This window comes from Mus caroli, chromosome 17 (genome assembly GCF_900094665.2).
Source record: "Mus caroli chromosome 17, CAROLI_EIJ_v1.1, whole genome shotgun sequence".
NCBI lineage: Eukaryota > Metazoa > Chordata > Mammalia > Rodentia > Muridae > Mus > Mus caroli.
Window position 1 is genome coordinate 32,456,841 of NC_034586.1, and position 13,593 is coordinate 32,470,433.

The 13,593-nt window shown below is 52.7% G+C and overlaps 1 protein-coding gene across 11 annotated transcripts in view; it reads right to left on the reverse strand.

Annotated features, from left to right (window-relative positions):
* Positions 1 to 311: 311 nt before the first annotated feature.
* Ddr1 (discoidin domain receptor tyrosine kinase 1) overlaps positions 312 to 13,593 on the reverse strand; it is a 22,801-nt gene continuing 9,519 nt past the window's right edge. For 8 of the 11 annotated variants that reach the window (XM_029471499.1, XM_029471496.1, XM_029471500.1 and 5 more), the window contains 17 exons: positions 12,527 to 12,656; positions 12,328 to 12,430; positions 11,609 to 11,837; positions 10,169 to 10,316; positions 9,845 to 9,947; positions 8,765 to 8,951; positions 8,438 to 8,684; positions 7,540 to 7,623; positions 7,300 to 7,451; positions 5,923 to 6,088; positions 5,258 to 5,368; positions 4,091 to 4,335; positions 3,795 to 3,922; positions 2,880 to 3,098; positions 2,213 to 2,447; positions 1,369 to 1,518; positions 312 to 1,263 (listed from right to left, as the gene is read on the reverse strand). In XM_029471499.1, the coding sequence (XP_029327359.1) occupies positions 1,123 to 1,263; positions 1,369 to 1,518; positions 2,213 to 2,447; positions 2,880 to 3,098; positions 3,795 to 3,922; positions 4,091 to 4,335; positions 5,258 to 5,368; positions 5,923 to 6,088; positions 7,300 to 7,451; positions 7,540 to 7,623; positions 8,438 to 8,684; positions 8,765 to 8,951; positions 9,845 to 9,947; positions 10,169 to 10,316; positions 11,609 to 11,837; positions 12,328 to 12,430; positions 12,527 to 12,614 (2,736 nt within the window). In that variant the 5' untranslated portion in view covers positions 12,615 to 12,656 and the 3' untranslated portion in view covers positions 312 to 1,122. The remainder of the gene's footprint in view (positions 1,264 to 1,368; positions 1,519 to 2,212; positions 2,448 to 2,879; positions 3,099 to 3,794; positions 3,923 to 4,090; positions 4,336 to 5,257; positions 5,369 to 5,922; positions 6,089 to 7,299; positions 7,452 to 7,539; positions 7,624 to 8,437; positions 8,685 to 8,764; positions 8,952 to 9,844; positions 9,948 to 10,168; positions 10,317 to 11,608; positions 11,838 to 12,327; positions 12,431 to 12,526; positions 12,657 to 13,593) is intronic. The other 3 variants (XM_029471503.1, XM_021186353.2, XM_029471502.1) reach the window with 1 other exon arrangement.

Sequence of the window (13,593 nt, forward strand, 5' to 3'; positions counted from 1 at the left end):
CTAACTCAGAGATCACCTGGGTCTCCCAGCCCTCAATCCTAGAATTTGGACAAGCAGAACAAGAACCCACACATTCATTTTTAATAACTAGCACTGCCCTTTATGATGAGCGAGAACAGAATTCCCAGAGGCTTCCACAGCACCTCTGGCCTGCCACCGAAAGACACCACTATTCACATTCCCTTTGTAGAGCACCCGAGTGGCTCTCATGGCCTAACTGGGAACAGGTCTGGACTATGCGATGACAGACTCATGCTGGACCACAGGCAGGAGGCAGGTATTACCCAAACCCCAGGAAATGCACCCACAGCTGTGGAAAAACAAAAACAAAAAACAACTCAACTTTTATTATTACCTGCCTAGGACAGGGGATTAAAATCGCCTCAAGCTAGGTCCATATATTAGTGTAAAAATCTGTGTCTCTCTCCCCCCAAAAAATGTACAAACCCCACGTGATTATAGAAAAACCAATGTGGTAGCTACAATAGAAATCCCCACCCCCAGCCTCAAGCTATTGCTCCCTCTGTTCCCCATCCTAATATTTACTCCACAGAAACATAGAGGCTTTGCGAAGTTCTAGCTGCAGCATGGCAGGTGGGAAGGAGGGGTGTGTGACTGAGGATCACAGCAGGGATCACCCCCAGGTCCAGTGTGTCAGGGGGCGGAACAGAAGGAAGCCAGGGCTGAGAACCGATGTAGGGGTTGGCCTTCTTTGTCCCCCTCACCCCTCTAATTCTCAGCTGGCAGCGTCCAGTGTGTGACAAGAAGAAAGCTGGGGGGCACCGTCACCTCCCAGGAACCAGTGTTGTCCAGTGGGCCTTGTCCAGTATGCGCCCAGCATTTGCCCCCGTTCTTCCCCAAGGGGATAGCTGGAAGAAGTCAGGCAGGATCCCAACCACAGGGCCAGCTGGGTGGGTGGCACTTGGCAGATGGAAGGAGGAACCAGAAGGGAGTGTGTGTATCTGGTGACAGAGGCTTCAGCTCTGCGGGCAGGCCCAGCCCACCTGCAGAGACACTGCCTCTTGGGAATGGGTAAGTCAGGAGACGGTGGGGTGCGGTGCCATAGGCTTCTCTGGTTTTCGAGTCCAGCTTCCCCTGGGAAAGGGATGTCGGGTCCTGAGTTTACACTGTGTTGAGCGCATCATCCGCCAGGAACCGATGAAGCTGGGCGAAGGGCGGCCGTTGCTCGGGCTCCCGGCTCCAACACCGGAGCATCAGCTCATACAGGGTCTGCGGGCAGGCAGGTGGCCTGGACAAGTAGACCTGCGAGGGAAATGTGAATGATAGATAGGCAGGGACAGATGGCCTTTAGTTCCTGTAACGGCATGCTCTGCCCGCCTGGGCCACATCCCTCCCCTCGGCTCTGACCTGCCGGCCCTGGTCCCTGAAGAACTCGCCAGCATTCTCGATAACCTGCTCATCTGTAAGCTGCCCAAAGGGCTGGGACCTGCAGAGCATCAGGACCTCCCACAGGGTCACTCCGAAGGCCCATACGTCACTGGCTGTTGTGAACTTCCCCTGGCACACAAAAAGGCAAGAAAAGCAGAGAAAAATCTCAGTGGGAGTAGATTTGTCCCCTCTCCTGCCTACGCCCCTTGAGTTGCTCCTCTGTTCCTGCCTCCCGCTGCCACATACTCTGGCCCTCTCTTCCTCTTCTTCTTCCTCCCTTCCTCATGCTGGTACTGAGCCTCCATCCTAACCTAACCCCCCAGTCCCAGCTTCCAACTCTTACCCCTCCATCCTAGCACTCACACCTTTGGCTCCTGGACCCCTTTACCCCTTTCCTCATACACTACTCTCTCTCTCTCTCTCTCTCTCTCTCTCTCTCTCTCTCTCTCTCTCTCTCTCTCTCTCTCTCTCTCTCTCTCTCTCTCTCTCTTTCTTTCTTTTTAGATTTATTTATTATTATATCTAAGTACACTGTAGCTGTCTTCAGACACACCAGAAGAGGGCATCAGATCCCATTACAGATGGTTGTGAGCCACCATGTGGTTGCTGGGATTTGAACTCTGGAAGAGCACTGGGGGCTTTTTAACTGCTGAGCCATCTCTCCAGCCCTCCTTCCCAGTTTCTTGATCCAGAGGGACCCTCGACTTCCAAATAAGGAGAGTGTAGCCCCAGAAAGACATGAGGCTGAGGAGCCACAGGCCCAGCAGAGCAGCAGCCTGTGTCCCCGCTCTCCCCTCCCAGCCTGCCTCTTTTGGCAGCTTACCATGAGAATGCACTCCCAAGCCATCCACCTGATGGGCAGCACTGCCCGGCCCTGAACACGGTAATAATCCCCAGCGTAGAGATTCCGGCTCATGCCAAAGTCGGCGATTTTGATGGTGAAATTTTCCCCAACCAAGCAGTTCCGGGTGGCCAGGTCCCGATGCACAAAGTTCAGCGTGGCGAGATAACGCATGCCAGAGGCGATCTGGGCCCCCACGTGTAACAGCATAGGGTAGCTGAGTACAGGGAGAGAAGTGAAGGTCACAAGACAGTCCAGACCCCTCCCACTTTACATATTCCTGTCTGGGAGATGGAAGGGAGCCCACATCTCAACTACCGGTTAGGCCACTCATGCTCAGGATAGGGAAGAGCTCAGAATGGCTCAGGTTCTACTCTCCCACCCAACCCTAAGGAGCTCATGTTTTGTTATAAGACAGCAGAGAACTCCCAGAGTCTCCAAGCCTCTGCACCTGCTCCTCACAAGGTCTCAGCCATTCTGGCCAAGTTCTTGAATTACCATGGACACATGTCCTTCATCCTAGGTCCCTCCAGGACCTTTAGCTGTTCTCCTCCACCCCACAGTCCCCTCCCTCCTTCCTAGCTTAAGTGAGGGTTAGCAGACCCACTTGGGGTGCTCTTAGGAAGGCCTTGCCTCAGGGAGTGGGTACCTGATTGTGGGCCCCTGGTCAGACTCTGTGTCCCCAGGGAGCCCCTGAGTGGCCTTGTTCTCCAGCTGGTGGGCACTGAGGAACTGGTTCAGATCGCCGTTCTCCATGTAATCGGTGATCATGCAGAGGGGGTCATCCTGCACACACACACCCAGGAGCCGAATGATGTTTGGGTCCTTCAGCCGTGACATGATCTTTACCTCCTTCAGGAAATCATTCCTGGAGAAGCAGGAAAAGGCTGGAGAGGTGCCATGGTGGTATATTCTCCTTCCCTCCCCCAAGCCCCCCCCCCCAGACACTAGGCTCTGTTCCTTGATCTTCAAGGCTCCCCCATCTTCAAGGCTCCCCATCTTTAAGGTGCCCCCTCCATCTTCAAGGCTCCTCCCCCATCTTCAAGGCTTCCCACCCTGATCTTCAAGGCTCTCCCATCTTCAAGGTTCCCCTTTCTTCAAGGCCCTTCCCCCATCTTCGAGGCCCCTCCCCCATATTCGAGGTTCCCCTCCCCCCTTTTCTAGTCATCATCCCTGGTCCTTACTTAGCATTTTTTAAAATTATTTTTTTATTTAATTAAAGTATAATTACATCATTTCCCTCTCCTCCCTCCAACCCCTCTCGTGTCCCCTCGAGGTGGCTTGCTCTCTTTCAAATCCTCGTGGCCTCTCATTTTTTTAGTTATTACCGTTACATATATATGCATGAATAAATCCATGACTGCACTCTGCCCCGTCCCTTTAGCGTTGCTTGTATGTATAGGTTTTAAGGCTTTAGGACTGGATAAGCATTCAGGGAGCTGCTCTGTAGACAAGATTAATTCTCCCTCTCTCAGTGGTTGTTAATTGGCAATAGCTTTCAATCTAGGAGTGATCTCCCCATTCACCCAGCATGTGTTATCAACATTGCTGCCCTGAGTCTCACCTGGCATTTTTGGTGGCATCTGGCCGGAGGATCTTCACTGCTACCAGCAAGGGGTGTCCCTTGTGCACACTGATAGGGAAGTCACTACTGACCAGATCTTGCGGGTCCTCTACTTCACACAGGTGTACCTGGAGAATGAAGGTCATCACTAGGTCACAAGGTCCTCCAAGGTCATAGTGTCAAATGGGGTATCAGCACAAACGGCAAGCTGTCAGCCAAGGATGCATGCAGTCGTCATGGCAACAGAGCTCTACCCTGGCCAGACACCATCAAAGCTGGGCAGGCATCCTCCTTACCTCCCCAAATTGGCCCTCGCCAAGCTTCTCCTTGAAGCGGAGCCGTGACCGAGGGAAATCCACTCTGGGGGGCCCATCCCCAACCGCCCCTGGGGGCAGTGCGGGCACAGCGTAGGTGTTGCCCCCAGTGACGCCCTGCAGGGTGACAATGTCAGCCTCGGCATAGTGGGGGACGCTGTTCTGGGGAGGTGGGGGTAGAAGCGGGGCGCCCGGCTTCTCGGGCTCCATATAGTCCCCACTGCAGGCTGGAGGGGTAAAGGGAGAGAAGACAGGATGAGCCCTGAGCACCACATCTCCCAGAGGTCCCTAGGTCCCCTGTGTCCCAGCTGCCAGCCTCAAACCAGAAAAGGCAAGCTCGAGAACAGTGCTCTGCACCCAAAGGCTTTCAAGGCAACACAGATAGTTAAGCAGAAAGTACCATAAAATTTTACCCTGTGAGGTCTCCTGGCTTAACTCCAAACACTAGGTATGTCTAGGCTGAAAGAAGGACTCCTCCACCCAGCATCTGAAGTAGGTGCATCCCACGAGTCTCCACAATGTTCCAAACTCTTGTCCCACTGACCAGAAGCTCTGCTGTCAACCCAGCTCCTCCCTGCCAGTTCCTCCCAATCCCAAACACACCAAGCTCGAAGACAGGCAGAGACAGGGTACACAGAGAAGAGAGAGGGTGACAGGTCTTCACAGGCCCCCCAAGACAAGATGTTGATAGACAGGAGGGAGGCAGAGGTTGTCGCCTCTGGGCCCTTGGGGGAGGGGCCACAAGGAGAAAGCAACACTGAGGAAGGAGGATGGACAGGAGGGGCGGCATGAGCCTTCACCTCTGGGACTGCGGAGAGAGGACACAGGGGGGGAGAGGACAAGCGCCCAGGGTGAGGCCCTCCTCCTCGCAGCTCTAGAGAAAGGGGAGAATAAAGGAAGAGTTACAGAAGAGCCAGCACCACGCAGCGGCCTCTCTAGCTCTGGAGAGCAGCATGAGAGGAGGGAACAGAGCTAGGGAGAGAGCTAAGACCAGCAGCCTTCCCCTTGCCTTCAGGGGTGGCAGAGCTTCCAGATGGGGAGCTCAGGAGATCAGAAGAGCCAGAGCAGGGGGAAGCAGAGAGCGCAAGGTGTGAGGGCTTTGCCCTGCCTGAGGGAAGCCCCGCAGAGCCCAGTGGTAGAGGGGCTTACCCTGGGTGTTGGTGGGTTTGGCCCAGGCGGGTGTGGGGGGGCCCGGGCCTCGAGGGGGACGGGCGTAAGTGGCCAGAAGGAGGCGGTAGGCCGGATTGGAGAGCAGCAACGCTGTCGGGAGAAGGAGGGGGGAGACACGGGGAAGGGATGAGACTCAAGGCTAGACAGACTGGGAGACCTGGAATAAGGCAAGACTGGGCATACAGGAATGGAAGTCTGGGAGACAGAGACAGAATAAAGCAAGGCCCCTCTGGCGTAATGGAAAGCTGAATGGAGGGGCAGATGACGGGCGTATGACGGATGGGTGCCGGAACTGATGTCTGACTCCTGGATAGACAGATGGGTTTATGAATCTAGATGGATGGTTGGGTAGGGTGGGAGGTGGTTAAGTAAGTGGCTGGATTGACAGAGAAAGATGGATGGATGGCAGATGGAAAGAATAAACATGGAGAGTAGGGAAACAAGGAGAGGGGCACAACAGAAATCTACCACACAGTGACAGGATGGGCCCATTGGCATTCTGGATAACAGACAGGAAAGCCTTGGGGGAGACCATATGGAGATGGACAGAAATGAGAAAAGTGAATTGGAACTGGTATAGACAGTACGGGAGGAGGGCTACAGTAAGGACAGATATGGTGGCACTGGAACAAGACAGGCCTTACCAGAGCCGTTGGGGACGCAGGGTGCAGAGTGGGGTGGAGTCCCCCGAGGCCGGGGCTCCTGGTAAGGGGGTGGCTCTCGGGGTCCAGGGCGGTTGTTGATGAGGATGGTGTCCCCAGGGACAGAAAGGTGAACTGTCAGCTCCTCCTCCAACACGCGGCGCTCGGCCTAGCTCGGGATTAGACGATACTGTCTGAGCCACCGCTTGGCACAGCTCCCTGAGCCGCTCTGTTCTCTCCTCTCAGCAGCCTTATAGCCGTAGCTCCTACAGCCCCGCTTCCCTGAGGTCACCCCACAGGACCCAGCCCTAATGATCAGCCACAATGGCCACGCAGAAGTCCAGGGCATACGAAGAGCAGGCAACCCGATGCTGCCCCCTTCATCCCACTCCTCTCCAGCTTTTGCTCCCAACAGGCTGGTTGGCTTTGGTTAGAGAAGAACCACAGGGGAGGAAGACAGAGCTGGCTGAGGGAGAGAATGTGAGGAGAAGATCTGTCCTCCGGGCTCATCCCTGAGGGAGAGTTGCCCGGCCACCTGCTACATCCTATACCAGACGGAAGGCCCTGACTCTTTGAAGGCACAGTAAGGACACTCTGGCTCTTGCTCTTCCCTGGCTCCCTAACTGCCATGTCCTCTCACACAATGAGACCCACAGTGGTGGGAGCTGACTCACGTGGTATTACTGTCACACGAATGCTCACTCTTGAGAATGGTCTGTTTCTGAGATTAGTCTACACCCTATAGATCCTACTGGCCCCTGATTCTGCCTGAGAGTACACGCGTACGTGTGTGTGCACTCACGCATGCACACACATATACACAAACACATTCACTCATACATACAACACTCATGCACATTCATACACACATGCACACACACAAACAACACTCACTTACACACGTGCACATACACATGCATGCGTACACTCATATATACAACACACACACATTCTCACATACAGACACTCATATATACAACACACACACATGCACACTCTCACACTCGCATACACAGTCATACACACACTCATGTACATGCAAACACACACACACACTGCCCTGCCTACCTTGCTGAACAGTCACTCACACCCTCTCACACTTGTATAGTCTTACACACATTCAAACACATGTGCACACACTCACATGCACACACACAAACACACACACACATTGCTTCCATGTGTGCGCCTCCCCCTACATACACATACACACTGCCCTGCCTACCTTGCTGAGCAGTCACTCACATACGCATAGATACAACACATTCACACACATACACACTCTCACACTCGTATATAGTCATACACACATTCATGCATGTGCATGCACACACACACACACACACACACACACACACACACACACAGAGCCCCACCCACCTTGCTGAGCAGCCGGCGCCAGTGCAGCCTCCAGAGCATCAGAGCAATGATGAGAAGCAGCAGCAGGATGATGGCCACCAGGCAGCCAATGAGGATGGCAGTTGGGCTCCCCTCCGCCTTGGCCACTGGCTGTTGACCCCGGGGCTCCAGCTCTGATGGGAGAGAATGGTCAGCACCACAGCAGATCCTACCCCACCGGGGGTGGGGGGGCAGGAGGCGCCAAGGACAAGGACTGCTCACCCAAGCTGCTGAAGTTGGTGGGAGGCGGGCCAGGTGGCCACCAGGGGGCTGGTGGGAAGGTGTCAGAGGAGTCGTTCACCACATCTGGGAAGAAGGAAGAAACGAGAAGAGGTAGTGAGAGCGGGAACCCAAGGGGACACAGCTGTGTGAGACCTAGGGAACTGAGGCAGTTAGTACCTAACTACCCAGAGCAATCCCACTGCTACCACATAAGTCCTGGCTAACCGGAAGTGGAGAAATGGGGCGGGGCCTTGGTGATGCGCAGGCTTAGAAAAGAGGCTGTTTCTCATCTAGGCAGACTAGAAGTCTTTTAGGCTTAACCAGGCTTCCCTCACTCAGGATGAATCAGGAATGAGGGACTTATACAGGAACTACAGAGAGATTTGGTAAAAAGGGACCCTACACACCTATAGTCCTAATGTTTAGGAGGCTGAGACACAGGAAATCATTGAATTTTAGGCTGGTCCAGGTTAGGTAACGGGACTCGTCTCAAAACAATAGACTAATTTTTAAATTTTAAATTATATTTAAGAATAATCTGCCTGGGTGTGGTGGCACATGCATGCTTTTAATCCCAGCACTCAGAAGGCAGAGGCAGGCATATGTCTGTGAGTTACAGGCCAGCCAGGGCCACATAGTGAGACCTTGTCTCAAAAACACAATAAAATAAAAGCGTCTATAAAACATAAATAAATAAATAAATAAATAAATAAATAAATAAATAAATAAAACCACCCAAACTAAAACAAAACAAAGACTCTACAAAGGACTGGGGTCTGATTATTCTGCCTCAGTTTGAGAATCTCATAGGTAACAGAATACCAGGATGCCACAGGGTTAACTGTGAGATAACAGGCAAACCTAAGTAGGGCTAGGGCTGGCACACTCAGAGGCTTACCTGAGATGAAAGAGATCTCACTGAAGAGTAACCAGGGACCTGCAAAGAGGAATCTGCACTGCAGAAAGCGGCCCACGTGGCCACCCAGGGGCACTGAGATGGCCCTGGCTCTGGGGTCTCCAAGGCTGCCTCCCAGGGCATGGCGAACAGGCTCTCCTTCCCAGGCCATGGCTGGGCCCCTTTTAAACCGGCATTCCACCCCGCCTGGTAGGCGGGCTCCCAGAGTGTGCATGTTGTTACAGTGGACCTGAGGGGAAGAGAGACACTGAGTCAAAGCCAGGAGAACCCAAGAGCCCCGCCCCCTCCCAGAAGGCAGAGCTCACTCACCTGCATGGTCTGGAAGGTCCTCAGCCGATCAAACTCAAACTCCATCTCCACGTAGCCCGTGGGGAAGCTCTGGTTGCTCCATCCCACATAGTCATAGCCTGGCCAGACCCGCAGCTCCTGGCTCTGCCTGAAATCATCCAGGCCCACCACGCCATCTGCCAGCTGGCCCAGACCGCCATACTGCAGCCTGAAGGGAGGGAATGGGAAAGGAATGTTGAGGGAAGGTGGTAGGGACCATGCATGTTTTCTGCACTCACACATCCAGCAGCGGCCTGGAAGCCCGATTCTCACTGACTCTTCCTTCCCAGCCCACCCCAGTGCCATGCAATGCTCTCTCTCCGTGCACCATAGCCTAAACTATCACAAGCTATCTGTGGGTCGCACACCACACTGAAGTACAACCACTAAGGAAGGCATCGTTCAGTCAGCAATGTGTTTTATTGTGCTCATCCCAATAGACATTCTTAGCTGGGGTGGAGCCTTGTATTGTTTTAGATAGTGTCTTAGGGAGCCCCGGCTGGCCTAGAACTCACTGTGTGGCAAAAATTAACTAATGTCCCTGATGCTACTGCCTCTGCTTCTCAAGTACTAGGATTACAGGAGTTCTGGATAGCCTGAAGGTTTTCTTACGAGGTGGTCCTTGTCTGACCACAGGGTACCTCTTTCTGATTCACACAAGGTGTCCTTTGGGCTAAAGACGAGCTCACTATCCTTTGGTCCTGGCCTGTCCTTTCAGGTCCTACCTAACTGGCATTTTCCCAGTCCTTATCCTTTACTGCCCAGGCTACCCATTGCTCTACCTCATCTCACATCTCACATATATTTATATACACACAAACAGGCATATATGCACCAGATGCACATACACATACATGTATATTCGAGCACACACACATGCACACAGGCACATACACATGCATATGCACATACACACATAGATGCACACATGTACGCACATGTAAATACACACACATACATATGCACAATACACATACACTCATGCACATACACATACATGCACACACTCACTGGCCTTCTCCCATCCCAAGCTCCCATGTTCGGCAGGGCCATTCCTCTTACCCTCCAGCAGTATATCCATCGTAAGTGGAATCATTGAGATGTACCATCACCTCAGATAACTGCATGGTCTGCCCCACGGGGGCTGTATATGACAGGAGTCCATCTGGGAGGGTGGAAAGAGGGGAGCTGTAGCCATCAGGCCTGAGTGATTTCAGCCCTTCTCCACTAGTGTGGAGAAGGCTACGCAGTCAAGTCCCCTCTCCCCTCTCCCCTCTCCCCTCTCCGACACCTTGCTGACTGGAAAGGCGCTCTGATGCCCTTCCTCACACCCTCTAGCCTAACTTCCAGGACTGGAAGGGCTTCTCCAGAGGCTGACCTACTCACCCCGCCAGAGGCAGCCATAGAGCTCCACCCGAAGACAGACACTCATGACCCGGTCAGCCCTGGGGTAGAAGCGGACCAGCCGGGCCACCATGGGGGGCCCGAGGTCCTTCAGCACCACTCCCCCGGGATCCTCGTTACCCGAAATCACCTGTGGGTCAGGGAAAAAAACGTGGATGGGTGGGTAGGGCTCTAGGTCAGAGCCAACCTCCTCTCTTTCAGCTGCTCCCTGGTTCAGCCTACTGGGGTCACTGGGAGGCTGGCAAAGGTGACACTGAGCACACAGTACTGCGGAGTGTAGCTGGGGATTTTTAAAAGAGTGTTCTGTAGCAGTGACCACTGGTGCCTCTCAAAGCTCTGGAGGTCTGACCTCAGCTCCCATCCCCCTACCCCCTGCCTGGTTCCATATATATGCCAGACCCTTACCCAGCCTCTCGGCACCCAGGATCCTGTCTCAGCACCCCCACCTGCTTCACCCCACTCCCTCGGTTCATTCAACAGCTGACCCGGTGCCCACTCTGGACCAGACATGATCTCAGTGATGAAGTCAGCCCCTCCCACCGCACAGGACAGCTGTGAGGGAACAAGAGGCAGTGTGTGGGGCAGAGCAGTGAGGTGGGTGTCCAGAGCGACATCTGCAGGAGGTGATATCTCCAAGGAGAACTGGAGGGGGGGCGGCTGTGGGTGTCTGAGGGAAGGGCTTGCCAGGCCTAGAGAACAGTAAGTGTACGGGCTCTGACTGTGGGGAGGGACCTTGGTTTGTTCCCACAAACACCAAGAAAAACATTAAGGCCACGTATGTACATGTGTGTAGATTTGTACACTCAAATGCAGGGCCTGCAGAGACCAGAGGAAGGTAAAAGATCTGCTGGCATTGGAACCAGACTCATCTTAGGGCATTGCACTCAGCAATTGGGGTTTTGGGTTTTTTGTTTTTTGGTTTTTTTTCTGATACAGCCAAAGCCAGTGCTAGGCTGACAGCTGGGAATGGCCGTCAGATGACTTCAGCTAATGTGTGCTGAGGAAAGGTTTGCTATGCAAGAGAACTTGCTGAATGGTTTAGGCTTCATCTCAGCTGGATGAAAGAGCGCGAGGTTTAAAGCAGAAGTGGAAGGGGAGGCAACACCACAAAGGTGGGTACAGAGAGGATCCGAGAGAGTGAGACCCCCCCATGCATCTTAGTTTGTGGTCTGAGTTACTAAACATGAGGGTGGGGAAGTACATTTCCCCAAGTTGAGAACAAGAAAAAGGAACAGATTTGGGGCAGGAGTGGGAACTGAGGTCCTCTGGAGAGGTCAAGGGTAAGTCTGAGAACCCCACAGGAAGATGAGAGGCAGCCAGGTTAAGACAATCTCAAGATGCTGGCACTTGGGCAGTGACAGATGCTGTATGGAATATGGCGAGAGGACTTACATTCCCAGGTGCCTCCCCTTCCAGCCTCACCTCCTGTCCCCAGCGGTCCTTCCAGTCCATCCAGCGGCGGCCATCTCGGGAGTAACGCAACCGGTAGCTTCGGGAGAACTCTTTGCCCAGACCCCCAGCATGGCGGCCCTGGGTGCCCACCAGAGCCACCAGGTGTAGCCTACGAAGGTCCACCTGCAAGTACTCCTCTTCTTTGGGGAACACAGGCCCTGCAGGGCACCAAGCCCCATCTCCATCACTGCTTTCCAGCCTGGGGGCGGGGGGGGGGGGGACCAAAGGAAGTCAGTGCGGCACTGAACCTTACATGTCACGTGTAGCTCAGGCTGGCCTCACTGAGTAACCTTGTAGCTCAGGCTGGCCTCACTGTGTAACTTTGTAACTCAGGCTGGCCTCACTGTGTAATCTTGTAACTCAGGCTGGCTTCACTGTATAACCTTGTAGCTCATGCTAGCCTGACTGTATAACCTTGAACTTCTATTTTTCCTGCCTCGAACTCCTGAGTGATAGGGTTATAGTCATCCCACCCATTTATGGGGTGCTGTGAATTGAATACAGAGCTTCACACTTGGTGAGTACCCTAACTGAGCCCCATGACCAGCCTGGACGGTGGGTCTATCTAAAACCTGCTCTCACCATGCTGGGTATGTCTCACTGGTCTAGGCCTTCTCAAAGGAGGGACTGGAAGGGCACAGAAGGGTACATAAAAAAGCTCCCTCAAGGTGACCCCCAATGTCCTGTACCTGCTGTGGCGGGCAGCGGTAGAGTCTGACCAGGAGCTGGACACAGAGATAGCGCTGTCAGGAATGGTGCGGTCCTGCATGCCCAGGGCATAGCGGCACTTGGCTGAAGGGCACAGGCACAGGATGATGGGTCAGCATCCCCCCAACTTTCTGACTCCCAAGCTCTATTGCTCAGGAACCCAAGATTCAGTCTCCTCACCAGGGTCAAAATGTCCCTTCATGTCAGCATCTCCAATTGTCACCAAGAGTAGCAGCAGCAGTAGAGATGACAGGGTCCCTGTCCCCATCGCTCCGGATCCCTCTGGCCTATGGAGGAGGGGACAGCATTTCTGCAGGGGACAAACAGGAGAGTCAGCTCACCAAGAAAGGGGTCAAGGTACAGCCAACAGCAAGAGACAAACAGGAGGGCTGCTTTGGGGATAAGAACAGTAAAATGGCCAAAGATAAAATAAGAAGTCAGTGTTTGGAGACAGGCTCTATTTTAAACTGCCTCCTACACACCAGGCACTGGCTGAGTCCTCAAACAAGACAGCGTAACTCTATCGTCGGCCACTTTGTAAGGTAGATGTTATGACATCTACCATATTTAACACACAGAGAAACCAGATAGAGATCTGTTTGTTAAATTACACGCCTAACAGCCCTCACTCCCCCTTCAACCAATAAAATACAAACAAAAATAAATGAAAAAAAAACAACAAAACAATGGCTTCAAAAGAATGTAGAGAACACACAGAACAGGCAAAGGGCCTAATAGTCATAATAAACTAAAAGTGCACATAAATGGGCAAAAGAAACAGCGATATAAACAATCCGATACAGACATGGCCTAAGACTCGGAATATACATTCCACAGAAGAGCAAAGACAACTTGTTTAAAATACGCATTTTAAAAAAATAGTCAAGATCCTTAGAATCAGAAAAAATACAAATCAGAATGATATAGGAATTTTTTTTTTGAGACAGTGCTTACTGTGAAGCCCAAGATGATCTCAAACTTACTATGTAGCCTAGGCTGGTCTTGAACTTGGCAGCTCAATATCTTCAATATCCCAAATGCTGAATTTGACAAAGGTTTTTTTCCTTTTTAAGAGGTTTGTTTTATTTTGTTTTTTTGTTTTTTGTTTTTTTTTTTTATATGAGTACACTGTAGCTGTCTCCAGACACACCAGAAGAGGGTGTCAGATCCCATTACAGATGGTTGTGAGCCACCATGTGGTTGCTGGGAATTGAACTCAGGACCTCTGGAAGAGCAGTCAGTGCTCT